Below are 13117 nucleotides of genomic sequence, written 5' to 3'. Positions count from 1 at the left end.
CCCCTTGCAAACTGCCTGGCTCTGCCTTGCCTTAATTGTTCCCCTTTGGCCAGTGGACCTGTCTGCTCTAACAAGGGCAGTGAGGAGGGCTGAGGTAATTGAAGCACTTAGCCACCCTCCCCAGCATTGCCTCCTGCAGCTAATTAGGAAAGAGGGCCGCTGGGCTCTTCGTTATTTCTTCTAATTGTTTGTGGGTTTTGCATAACAGTGAATGGCAGAAGAGGGATGTTCAGTTAGCGGCGGATTCTTGACTTTGAAATTTGTATAAAAGGTCACTTACAATTTGTTAACACTTTCACAAAAGTGAATTCAATTAGCGGCTCCAGAAGTCCCTGCACACATGTGCATGTGTTTGTAAGAGGGAGAGATGGAAAAACATGCAGAGCGTGGATGTAAAGGCTCTTCGCTTTCCTAGGAAGCTTGTGGACTATACAGCAAAGTTATAGGCCCCTTACAGCTTTATGGTCCTCTAAATAGGTCCTGGCAATAAACCCATGGAGAGGCCTGAAAGATCATTTTTAAATGATCTCCACTTGTCCTCACTTTCCATTAACCACTGAAGAAAATAACAAGAGAAAAATTGGTAGAAAACACTCGGGGACCAATTTTTTTTGCAGTCTTTCCACTGGCAAAACTCCCAGTTGAAATAGTGGGTCTTTCACCCGTGTGGCAGCTTCAGGATCTGTGCTGTCGAAGCACTGATTACTCTGAATTTCTGAAGCTTCTTTACAGTCCTTGTAATTTGGATGAGGAAATAACAATATAAGTTATTTCACTGTGGGCAGCCAATGAGGCAGTGGCTTCTCCTAAGTGTCAGAGGATCTGTTATTTTGCTCAGAGGGCTCGTATGTATGGAACAGTAAAAAGAATAAAATCCATTGTAAACATGTACTTTAAAAGATTTATCAGATGCTCATAGCTGTACTTAGGAGCACACATGGTTACAAGAACACCAATTTGCTTTACTATTCCCTTCCAGGCCAAGAGTGAGATGTACACTTGTAACAATCCTAAATGCACACATGGAAACTCGTATCTTGCAGCAAAGATACCAAGACAGCTCTTACCTATTCAATAACTGGCTTCACAAGCTGCAATCTGCATGTTAACGCTGGTCTTTTGGGTTGGAGATGCCATGTGGCTTACTTAGTTGAAGGTTATTTAAATTTGTCTTCAACAAATTTATTTCTACTGACTGGAAATCCTCTTATCCTCTGAGAAACTCAGGTGGGATGTGGTTAGGGGACAGAGCTATTCTAGCCTGGCAGCCTCGAACTATGACTGAGACTGAACACTGCACAGTCTGCAGCCACCAACACCTACAAATGCAAACCGTCCTGATCAGTGTGCTGCTCTGCTTTCATTTGGAAGAAAAGTCCCCTTCCCCCCTCAAAAAAATAAACAACAAAAAAACTAACACTGAACAGAACAAATCAAAGAGTCAGGTCTTCCCCTTGACCTCCGGTTCATGCTTAAATCTCTGGCTAGGTGGGGATATTATTTCATTTAAAAGGAAAAGATGACAGTAAGGGGTAGAAAGCTTTGCTTTCACAAAAAAAAAAAAAAAAAGATTCTGTGGTTATTTCCCTCCGAACTAGGTTTTCATTGTACAAATTGCAAAAGCAGAAGTTTGCAGGGGGGGAAAAAGTCTACTTGTGGCAAGAAGTAGTTTTAAATGGTAATAGTTCTGGTAGAAATTCTTCAGCCAGCTCTGATCCACAGAAATAACTTTCTATTCAGTATAATGCATTGGGTACTAAAGGATCTAAATCATCATCCCTTTTTTCCCCATCTTGTGGCTGATGTTCAGGACCTGAACCTTATGCCAAAACATGTCTATTTTCTGTTCTCGTGAGAGCCTGAAGCAGTCAGACTGCTACAACTGCAGGAAATAACTATGCTGATGGAGAACCAGCATCTTCACAGTGCACTCGAGATTGCGTACGGACCTGTTACCCCTTCAAACAGAGCTTTGCCCACCTGGCACAAGGCAGTGCACTCCAGGCAGACATGGTTGGGAGCTATGCAGTAGCGATACACGTGCAGCGATGTGAACACAGCCAGCCTGCTGCGTGTCCAATACAAGGGAATGATTCTTGAAATAGAAATTCTTATCTTAGCAACACGAGGATGGTGGCAGAGGCACAAAGTGTCTTTTGCCGTGGAGCTGGATAGGACGTGCAATTATCCGAACTGATGGGAGACCTATTTTTTTTAACTTGGCTGTATGTTTTTATCTTCATGGTGGTTCCAGTCTCTATGTACTATTTTTATAGTTCTTGGGTCTGATTTTTTTCTCTCAAACTTTGGTTTGCCCCAGTCTTTTGGGGGCCTTGTGGCTTTACACACATTTGTTCTGCTTCCAATGATCATGGATCAAGTGTGGGCTTCCTGTAATCTTTCTTTCTTGCCTGTTCAGCTTTCCCTTATTATTTTTTTCTGGAACGCCCTCTACTCTTCAGCATAGTTTCTTTACAGCTGGACTTATTTTTTTTTTTTTTTTTACTTCTCCCTTCTTCCTGGGCCATATACTAATGGCCTGAAATGTTCTTTAAGTGTTTCAAAAATAAATTTACTAAAGCACTCTCTGTGCCAAAGAGTTGCTGGAAATATCAAAACAGCATTTGGGCAGCCTTTTGCACTTCATTTTGGCTGTGTTCAAACATCATGGATGCTTTGGGTGGAAAAGCCATTTGCAAAGCACAAGTATGAACACTGAAAGCTCCCTTTTTGGGGAAGGTGAAAGATAAGGACAGAGCAATCAGTTAAGCCAGGAAGCTGCAGGAGAAGCCAATGTAACAGCTGAGCTGTTAAAGGCCAGTGAGACGATTGTCAGCAGCGCATTAGGACAACTGCAAACGATACAAAGAAAAGAGGAGGTGCTGGAAAACCAAAGCCTTTGGCCAGTTGTAACAGTTTGTAGAGGAGAGACTGCAGTGAACAAATGCTTCAGAGGTGAGTCTGCAGAAGCATGGTGAAAGCAGCTGCTCAAGGACTAAGACCAGTGTTAGAGAATGAGAGGTAGAGTGATGGGCGGAGATGAAGTTAGAAGGAAAACGGAATGTGAAATTCAGGAAAGGGACGATTGAAGCGAAGGCAGGCAGTAGGGGGGACCCGGCAGGAGACGTGGGGATGACAGAGTGCCAGGGAAATCCTGCCAGCACACCCAAGGTCAGCCCAACCTACAGGCCAACTGCCAAGTGGATGGCAGCATGTCTGAGGCAGGGTTATGGCCATGCAGGGTTTGAAGGAGGTACAGGTGTGGGATGGCAGAGAAAGGCACGTCTGTGCAGTCCTTGTGCCCAGGAACACGATCAGGGATGTAGAAGGCAGAATTAGCAAACTTGCATTAGTGAAAGAGAAGCAAATGAAAACTTTTCATTAAGATCAGCCCTGGAAATGTTAGTCTGTGATCATACTGAGGATGTACTCTGTGCTGCTGTAATGTCTTTAGCTCCTGGGGATAAAACTTGTGCTTGGGCTACCAACTGTGTGCTAGTGGGTTTTGCCTTCAGACTCCTAGTGTGACCTTGTGTAAATCAAAATCTAGCTGTAGACAGCATCCATATATTTGTGCTTGTTTCTAGTTCCAAGAACGATGATTTACTACCTGCTAATTTCAGTGCATGGTAAACTTCAATGACAGAAGGTGGTTAGGAGGCTAAATATGGGCTTGGGACTCTTTTGGGAGTTTCCAAATGCATCTGAATACCAAGCTGCATTGGCACCAGCGATGATCCTGGAGGTCTTCACAGATCCTTTGTGTCCTTAGTTCCAGTCTCATCAAGACTCAGGCCCCTCAGTGCCTTGCATTCTCCCTTTTGTACACAAGGTCATTACACAAGGAGGATGGGGATTGAACACACCTGCATGTAGCACTGTGTGGGGTTACTTTAAATGGAAGGAGAGAGAACTTGGGTCCCGGAGATCAGCAGCCCTAAATAGCAGACTTCTTTCAGCTGTGTAACTTGCCATGCACAAAGAGCCTGTGTGGATAGGATGGGTTGGGTTGACCGCCTGGGGGAGGTACTACAAACTCTGAGTATTTTCCTTGAAAGAAAATCTGTAGACCTGTTTGCAGCAGGGATGAGGACTGAGGCAGGTAAAGCTGAGTGTGCTCGCACTGCAGCGTGGTCATTACTGCAGTGCCTGGGCCCAGTGGGCACACACTCTTGCAAATTGTGGCTTGCACAAGGCAGCTCTTGTAGAGATCAGAAGCTGGAGCATGAATCAGAGGAGCCCAACCAGAGGGTGCCCCATGGGGGAGGCTGGGACCCTACCACATCCTCGTTACTGTTGACCTTGGCATGAGTGCTGCCTGCTGATGGATCGGTTACGGAGCTGGACAAGACCCTGGGGAACCACTGTATTATCTATTATCGTCCCATCAGTGCCTCCCCTGACCCCTCCCAGCTCCGCATGCCACAGGCATCAGGGAGGGAATAAATCTTTGTCTGATACTGAGAGAGAGAGGAAGCGAGAGCAGGAAAAAGGAGAGATGAAAAATGTCCTTTTTATGACTCTCACAACAAAGCTGGCCACATGATTCGTAGCAAACACCTCTCTGGGAAGAGGGAGGGAGAGAATGGGGGGAATCAGCAAAAAAGCAGAGCTGCTTCTCTCCCCTGGAAGATGACCCCAGGGAATTAATAGAGAGGGGGCACGGGTGACCTTTGAAGGTAAATATATTGTGGAAGGAAACAGGCCCTGGAGCTTCAGAAAACTCACACCAGTGTCTGTGAGGCTGCCTTGTGAAATGCCCTGTGCAGCACACATCCACCATGAACGAGAAATGAAGGCATAAGTGATCTGCTGTGCTAGAGGGAGCAGCAGGGCCAGGATGTGATTAATAAGGCACTAATAGCAAACCCAGCATTTATCTGTGTTCTTTTCTATTTGGGATGATCCAGGAGAGCTTGTACTTGTGAGCCTGGGGACAACTCCTGACCTTGGTGTCTTTAGGACACTTCAGGTGCCTTTAGCACTGCAGCCTAGGGCCTGGGAAGGGACCAGAGGAATGATGCCAGCTGCCCAAAGAAGCTGCACCGAGGCTCTGGGTGCAGATGGGGAGGGTTTGCATCGGCACTTTGGGAGGCTCACAGAGCTCTGGGGATTGTCCCAGAGCATTGCAGTGATCAGTACAGATGAATTCAGTGCAATGGGAAGGCACTGTAGCTCCTTGGCTGTACCATTTGTGCTGTGCCTTGAGCAGGGGAACACCATGCAGGCTCTGTTCTCGGAGAAAAAACTTTGATAAAGATCTCAGTTGCAGCAAAGTGGATGCTTTTAGAGGCAAGTAAGTTCTTGGAGTCATGGAAAGGGACTGCCTGCTACTGTTCTCTCCCCTTCTGCCCCCAGACAAGCACTTAGCTTACAGCAAATGCGTTCCTAATTAGGAGCACTAAGAACCCAGTTATGCAGGGCTTAGAGTCCAAAAGCAGAAACAACTTAAATCCATTGACAAGCATGTCATTTTTAACAGGGAGCATCGTGTTAAAACTGGTCCGCTGTGACTAGGAACAGACCTGGGCTGGAGAGCACTCACCCATGCGGCTGTCTTTAACTTGCCAGTCATGAAAACTGAGTTAAATTCCCCACTTTTACCCAAATGGCTGTAACAACTCCTTGGTAATCCTAGTAATTTGATTTTGTCTATAACGTGCTTTTAAAGTAAAGGGATAAATACAATCAGTCTGCATAAAAGGTAGCTATTAAGGAGAAGACAAGTTGTACAATAATAACTTTAAATTAAAAGCCCTTTCCCACTACTTCTGCTGTTGTGGGGTCTGCAGATTTTCCTTAAAACTTTTGAAACGTGCCTAGACTTCTTGTAGGCAGCCATTTAACCTCCGTTTATGAAGAAATAAAGCAAAATTGATGTTGATTTTGGTCTACGTTGGGGGATACTTTTCCAACATAAAAGCCCTTTTGCCTGCAATTTACAGAGCAGCCCTGTCACATTGGTGAGGGCTGATACTGATAAAGATAAAGCTTTATAGCTGGGGCATTTGCAGCTAACAGCAAGCTAATGCTGCATTTTCATTTTGATGCAATTAATGTTAATGTCTGCTACGAAAATTGTCATTAAATACCATTTTAAAATCCATTCAATTTGCATATGCAAAGCCCATTTACTATCATGTAAAATACACAGTGCCGTTCATCATGTCTTTTCTCTAGAATTTGTAGCTGTTATTTTTCTGGTAGTGATTATTATCCAGCTCTTAAAATGAAACCTAATGTCTAGTCCAGACCTGTACAGAGCAAGAAAACTGTGCTCCAGCAGCATCAGGGCTGCTTTGGAGTTCTTTTCAGAGGTTTTAGCGCTTGTTTGCATTGGGCTTATGCTGGCTTTTCCAGACCACCATGTGCCCTCCAGCCTCCCCTGTGCTGCTGTAGAGGACGGGCAGGCAGCCTTAGCAAGGTGCTGATGTTCTCCCCTGCAGACTGCCCTGTTCACAACTACTCAGGAGAAATCAGCATGGCAGATAGCTGGGAGCTGGTATGTGAGGGATATGTTAAATGGGTCATTTTTACCACTTCTAAATACTCTCTCTTTGAACCTCAGGTGGGGCTCATGTATGCTAGGTGCTTCTTAAAAATCTTTTAAGACACTGCACTGCAACCCAACTCAGTGTGAAGCTTTAAACGTCCCACTGTGCTGCAAAGCAGGAATGGGTAGGCTTCTGCCATGCTAGAGGGGTTGCTGGGGGAGCAGCCCTTGGGCTGTGCTAAAAAAAGCTCCTGGAAGCAGAAGGGAGAGCAGGGAAAAGCTGCTTTGTGTTCATTCTGACTTACTGGAAGTTTCTGCCTGATGATGCAGGGTGGTGAACAAACAAATGGGAGAGAGCGGAATAAAGAACTTGAACTGATCCTTAATTGCAACAGAGTATGAACACACAGAAATGCTTTTTGCTCTGACTCAGTATCACTTTCTGACCTGGGGAGGCAATTATTCTGCCTTGCAGATCTCTGCACTCCTTTAAAGTCAAAGGACCGGCATTGAAAATATTTTTAAATGGTTCCAAGCACTCGGTGCCAGAGGTAAAATGGGGATGTGCTGTGGCATGCAGACTAGATTCAGGTAGCTGTTTGTGACATGTAGGTGGAATCAGGTGGCAAAACACAGAAGTGATGCTATGATTCATTTGCTGCATGTCCAGGTTCAGGACACTTCTCTTTTGGGGACTGTACTGGCTGAGAGCCAGGGGAAGATGCAGATGAGAGAGTAGAAAGGGATAGTTCTGAGAAGGGCCCCAATTCTTGCCCCTTACCGTGCTGGCATGCCGTAAGTCATGTCTGCAGGTACTTTGGGAGGAGATCTCTTGAAGCGACTGTATTCATCGTCTTTGCGCCGTATGTCCTTGGCCTTGTAGTACAAGTTAAATTCACGGGCTGTGGTATAACCGGCCTTCAGAGCACCGCGGTTCATGGTGATGAAGTCCCGGGGCATATTCCGAGTTAAACCAGTCCTGGGCTTTATTGTGTTCCAGTGGCCTATTGCTGGAGATGGAAGAAGACATGAAGCAAAGAAAAAGATTAGGGTGAGCTTCTGTTTGGGGAAGCAGGCTGATGCAAGCTTTATGCATTGCACGTGAGGGCCTTGTGTGGCTTGTATGCATTTTTGCCACAGCTTCACTGTGCTGTGACCTTCAACACACCTTGCCCCAATTATTTTCAGTTGGGGACCAACCCCATCTGAATTAGCTGTCTTCTCACTCTCCACCCTGACTTGCTCAGCAAGTCTGATTTCATGGGGGAAATAATCTGAGAGTGTAAGAGCTCTTCTGAGTTATGTAGCCATGCGTATTGCCCTTTGCAGATGCCGTACCCTGTTCTGTTTGGGCTCTGTGTGATCCTATAAAAGTTTCCAAGATGCTAGGGAAACGTTAGTGGTCACCAAGCATTTGTTGTGATATTAATGAAAGTGGGTGAATGTTGGATTTCTTCACCTCCAGCTTGGCGAGAAGTAATGAGGAGCACTGGGAAGGAGAGTCCCTATTAGCATTAGGACATCGTTGCAGGTCTATGTTTTAGTGGCGTTGTCATACCTTCAGGGACTCCTCCATCTGTCCTTTCGATGTACAGCCCGTATGCAAAATCAAAGCCTGGCAGGGTATAGCAGTTTCTCTGGGGCTTTCCCAGTTCTGCCTGCAGAAGAATGAAGTTAAAGGAGAAGCATAAAGGCCCTGTTTGATGAGCTAAACCTCCTGAAAATAAAAATATGTAACAGAATGTGACCATGAGGGTCAGCAGTGGTTCTGGCTCCACTTGGCACGGGTTGGGATCCCACTGCCTGGACACAAGGGAGTGCCACAATGCAAGGAGGACTCACAGCCATGAGGCTTCACCACAGCTGAAGCATGAGGGATGCTGAAGTTCACACAGGTTCATACCACTGTTAGTTAGAAAGTGACCTAGCCCTACTGGAAATAGGGCTCTTGATTTAATATACATGGACTTGAAGTCTTCTTGTTTGGCTGATTTCTCCCTTGGCTTGGGTGCCCAGCTGTGATGTCTACAGGGGGAAACTGCAGCTAGACTTGACTTTCCTTTAAGTTGCTTCATTTCCAACTTGTTCATCTTCTTAGAAAGCTGGCACAAACTCCCCCAAATGCAGTCACACAACCACTTCTGCCTGGGAATAATCAAGACGCAAGGCATATTGTGGGTGGGATAAGGAAGATGAAGGGGGAGCAGATCCCGGGGTTTACAGCACAGAAAAGAGAACTTGAGCTCAATAACCTCATTTCTATTTAGTTTTAAAATGAACTCTTCCCCAGCCCATGTGTACCCCAGCCTGGTGTTGTCTGTGGGATTAACTGACCTCCCTTCACCCCTTTGTCTTTACCCTCCCATCTCCATGGTGAAGTCACTGCAGGATGTGTGTGTCTTGAAACCTTATTGCTGCTTGAAAGGGAGGCGGTGGAGGAGGGATGGGGTGAGAGCCTGGCAGCTTGGGGCTGTGTTCCTGCTGGGGAGGCTGCAGCAGGGTCAGATGACAAGCTCTGTGCAGCCCTGTGGCATGGCGTGGGTGCTTCGGACAGGTTATTTTCCATGGGAAGCCTGTTGGGGAGGATGGAGGGTTGCAGAAGCAGGGCTGGCAGATCTTTTGGGGAAAATGGAAATGTTGAAATACTACTCTAGTGCTGCACACCAGTGCATCATTGAACGCTGGCATTGAAGTGACTGTTATTACGCTCCAGAGTGAACACTGAATCAGGAGGTGTTGAATCAAATGCAGTGCTTCCTGCAGGGACAGATTTTAACTGAAAATTATCCACTTCAAACACTTCAAACTCGTCGCTATGGCAGGCCAAGGCTGGACAACAGCTGGTAAGGGATGCAGCTGCCTACTGGAGCTCCTTGTACAGGAACATTATCCAAACCCAAATTTATATTCTGCTTCCAGCCAGCCTTGCACAAACCCTGGCTGGGGCCTTGGACCATCCCCAGTTCGCCTGGCTGCTGCCAGCCTGGTGGCCCCTTTGCAGTGCCCCATAAAGGGCACTCACTGGCTGTGCACAATGCTGCAGTGCAGCTTGAGCTCTTTCTGCATCACCCTCAGCTCAGGTGAAGCTCTCACTGAGCTTGTTTTGCCTGAATAGCAAGGGCTAAATGCCTGCCCAAACAGGCACCTGTCCAGAGGGCTTTGTGCTGAGGTCTCCAGAAGCTGCTCATAATTCCTCCAGCTTTTTGCCTGGAGCCATTTTTTTGTATGTTGTCTGTTTGGTATTTCTCAGCTCCCACCTCTATGTGCAGCTACACAAAGACTTAAAAGCACGCAGGGGCTGCAGACAACGTGCTGTGGGCACTGGGCTCCTCACCAGCGTATCCAGGGGGTGAGCTGGTGCCTGCTTCAGGGACTTGTCCAGGCTGCAGCAACAGCTCTGCTGCTGCAGATCCTGGCAAATTGGCTCTCATCTTTGCCAGTTTCTGATCACTGGGATGAAATCCTCTGTGCCTGCAAGGCCATATACCAGGGCCTTCAGGTAAATCTGGGTGTTTGCTTCCCAGGTCTGCGAGGGAGATGCTTCACCTTGGTCCCATTAAACCCACCTGCCTGTGATACTAGGCAGTGGGACGCCACTAGGTGTGGTGTCCCTGTGACTTCAGGAGCATAAGTTCACCAGAAAATGAGTTTTCTGGACTTGCATAGACTTAAACTCCATCAGCTTCCTTGCCCTGCATGAGCCTACAGATCTTTTGATGTAAGCAGAGACTAGTAATGAGCTTTTTGAAAGCAATCAAATGAGCTACCTGAAAGAATCTGTGCATAAAGTGGTTGCTTCTCCCCGGCTACCTCCTGCAAACCTCCAGCAGGGGAAGGGGACCGTCCCTTGCAGATGTGTCCTGCGCTGAGCACAATGGGAGCAAGTGGGCTTTTAGTGCTACTGCAGTTGAAATATCACACGGCAGAGCTAAACCATATGTGCATGCTGCGTGTGAGTTAGGGAGCTCACGCAAAATGCATAAACTGGTGCCAAAAATGATAAAGGAGCTTTCACTGTTGATCTATTTCTCCTGTTTTTACAGACATTTGTACAGGAGCTATTTTTAGGTGGGTTGTCGCTGATGTACCAGAGAAATCGTACAGTGTTCTTCAGAGGCACGAGGAAAAGCTGTTTCCAGCGGTCATGTTCTGATACTGGATCAGCTAAGCGAGGCCAGAAATATGCTACTATGCTGAGGGTGGGAGAAAATCTCTAAGAAACTGCAGGAAAGGAGAGGTTTGTAATCTGTGGAAAGTGGCTGCCAGACCTTTGAACATAGAACTGTGTAGAACGGAAGAAATTACAGCATTTAAAGGTTCTCTTTTGCACAGCACCTGAAGTTAACACAGTTGGGTATTTACTCCATTGCAAAATTAAGGCATGCTGTTACTTTTTTATGATTGGGTGGTGCTGAATAAATAATGCCAAAGGTGCTGGGTAACTAATTAAAGAAGAAAAAAATCTGGTCCAATATGTTGAACGTGGAGGGAACCTGTGACTGAAGCAAACCAATAGGCTCAGAGGACTGATGATGCCAAGATTTTTTTTTTTTTTAAACCTACAAAGGCAAAGAATGGGAAGGATGTAGCAGGAATGAATCTTGAGTGTAATCAAAGCTTACTCTCTCATTCATAAATTAGCAAAATGCTGCTGCAGCCTCACAGGCTGGTTCCATTTGTTTGTCCTCAGGCAGTGTCGGTGTGCTGTGCCACAGAGCAGTGGTGGGAGACAGCCAAAGTTGGTGCAGAAGGTCCTTTTTCCTTCCCCAGCTCCAGCACTGTTTGCTGTGTTCAGGTTTAGACTGTCACAAAGCTGCTTGGCTGGAATACAGATCTGTCTGACAGCTGTGCCCATCAGCAGACAACTTCATTAAACCTCATTAAGATGTCATTTCTCTGCCTTATTTCCCACCTCTTGGCTCTAATTAAAACCGTCTCTCTCTGCATCCCAGGCGGTCCTAATTTTCTCTGGGTACCTTCTGCAAGTCTTCTCCCTTTACGACCTCAGTGAGGAAAACCAGGCATCTTAAATACTGTTTATCTAGCTCATTCAGAAAAGACAACTCCAGGCTTTCTCCTGGAGCATTCCCAGCATATCCTGCAGAGATCGCCACCTCCCAGGGCTGCAAGAGATGTGTGCTGAGGCTTTGTTTGCTCTCTAAAACTGTCTTTAAGGACTCAGCTAGTGCCTCGTTTCCCCTTGAGCTGGGTAATTTTCATTTTTGAACCAGGTGTGTGTGTCTTGTGCTTGGAGAGTGCTGCTCCCAGCCTGGCTGCAGTGCGGTGCTGGTGTTTGGGCAGTGGGATGCCCTGCTTGGCTGAAGAGCAGTGCTGGGTGCATCAAGCTCTCTGGCCCTTCTTGTGTAGGCTTTGATTAATGCAGTCTCAGATTTGAGTGTTTAATGGTATTGGAAAACGTTTCTGCAGAGGAAAAGGAGGGCTTGAAAATGAGTCCCTTTGCAAAAGGCAGGTGAGTTGCAAAGGTGCAGCAAAGGACAACAATTTTAAGGATTACAGGTTTTGTTGCAAGCCTCGTGTGTTTTGTCCTCTGGTATTTATGATTGTCAACACACTTCATTAATTTTCTACAGATGACTGAGACTCTGAGAGGGGTGAGACACCTGTCTGTGTACAGAGGGGTACAGCAAGAGATGCAGACGTGGATTTTTAATCCCTGCATCTCACCCAGCCCTTTGCTGGGAGGGGATGCTGGGCAGATCCATGAATCCCTTCTGCTCCAGTTCATCCAGGGCTGCCCTGTCCCTCCTCCATGGCTCTGTCCTGCGGATGCCTGCAAACCCTATACCGGTGCATTTTCAACCCACCAGGCCTTGCTTCCTTCCCTACCTTCTGTTCCACTTTTCATTATACCCCCTTGTACAGTAAAGCCTCCCGTCACGCTGCCATTACTATTATTATTGCAGATTTACTGCACTTGCAGAGTGAAGTGATTGCGGTGACAAGGCCCAGCATTTTTCCCTCCTTCCCCCCGCGACAGCTTGAAATCAAGCCCTTCATTTGCATTTACATGATCTTGCTGTGCAGCTTATGAGATCGGGAGATTTATTTGCTACTTAGCTTGATGTTTGATTACACTCTAAGAAGGCAGTGAGCTACAAAGTGCAGGGATACATCAGAACTGAGCTACTGAAAGCCTCTGGGGGACAGTAACTCAACATCAGGTTTAGGTAGATGAGAAAGGGAATGTTCAGTGTTTTGAGAAAGGCAAATTTGATCAGTTTTTTAAAGGTGGAGGGGAAAAAAAACTTATTTTCCATCTCTCTCAGAAATGGTTGGGAAAATAAGAATATTAAAAACATGTGAAAATCTGCATTTGTTAGTGCAGAAGAAATCCTAGCAGGGGCTGGTGGCTGCTGGGTGGCATGCCGCTAACCGCCTGTAACTTCCACTCCCAAGAAGATTATTAATAATAAGTCGGCACTTATCTTCGAAGCTTTTCATAAACATTAAAGGTCAAAGTCAAAGGAAGTCGTGATTGATGAAGGACCACAAGATCTGGCCCTGATTTATTAAACTCCAGAATGTGCTACTGAGCAATAATCCTGCTGTAGTAGCTGGGGAAACTGAGGCAGGGGATTAATGTACCCATGCCTGACAGCAGAG

At 46.3% G+C, this 13117-nt stretch overlaps 1 protein-coding gene across 1 annotated transcript in view; it reads right to left on the bottom strand.

The window, feature by feature from the left end:
- Positions 1-13117, bottom strand: part of CFAP77 (cilia and flagella associated protein 77) — a 60375-nt gene that overhangs the window by 16455 nt on the left and 30803 nt on the right. Inside the window, exons 2-3 of the mRNA XM_032200512.1 lie at positions 8052-8151; positions 7275-7503 (exon numbers count right to left, since the gene is read on the bottom strand). Of these exons, the coding sequence (XP_032056403.1) occupies positions 7275-7503; positions 8052-8151 (329 nt within the window). The remainder of the gene's footprint in view (positions 1-7274; positions 7504-8051; positions 8152-13117) is intronic.

This window comes from Aythya fuligula, chromosome 19, assembly GCF_009819795.1.
Source record: "Aythya fuligula isolate bAytFul2 chromosome 19, bAytFul2.pri, whole genome shotgun sequence".
NCBI classification, from domain to species: Eukaryota; Metazoa; Chordata; class Aves; order Anseriformes; family Anatidae; genus Aythya; species Aythya fuligula.
The sequence above is the reverse complement of the archived record's forward strand: the minus strand, read 5'-3'. Positions and strand labels throughout refer to the sequence as shown.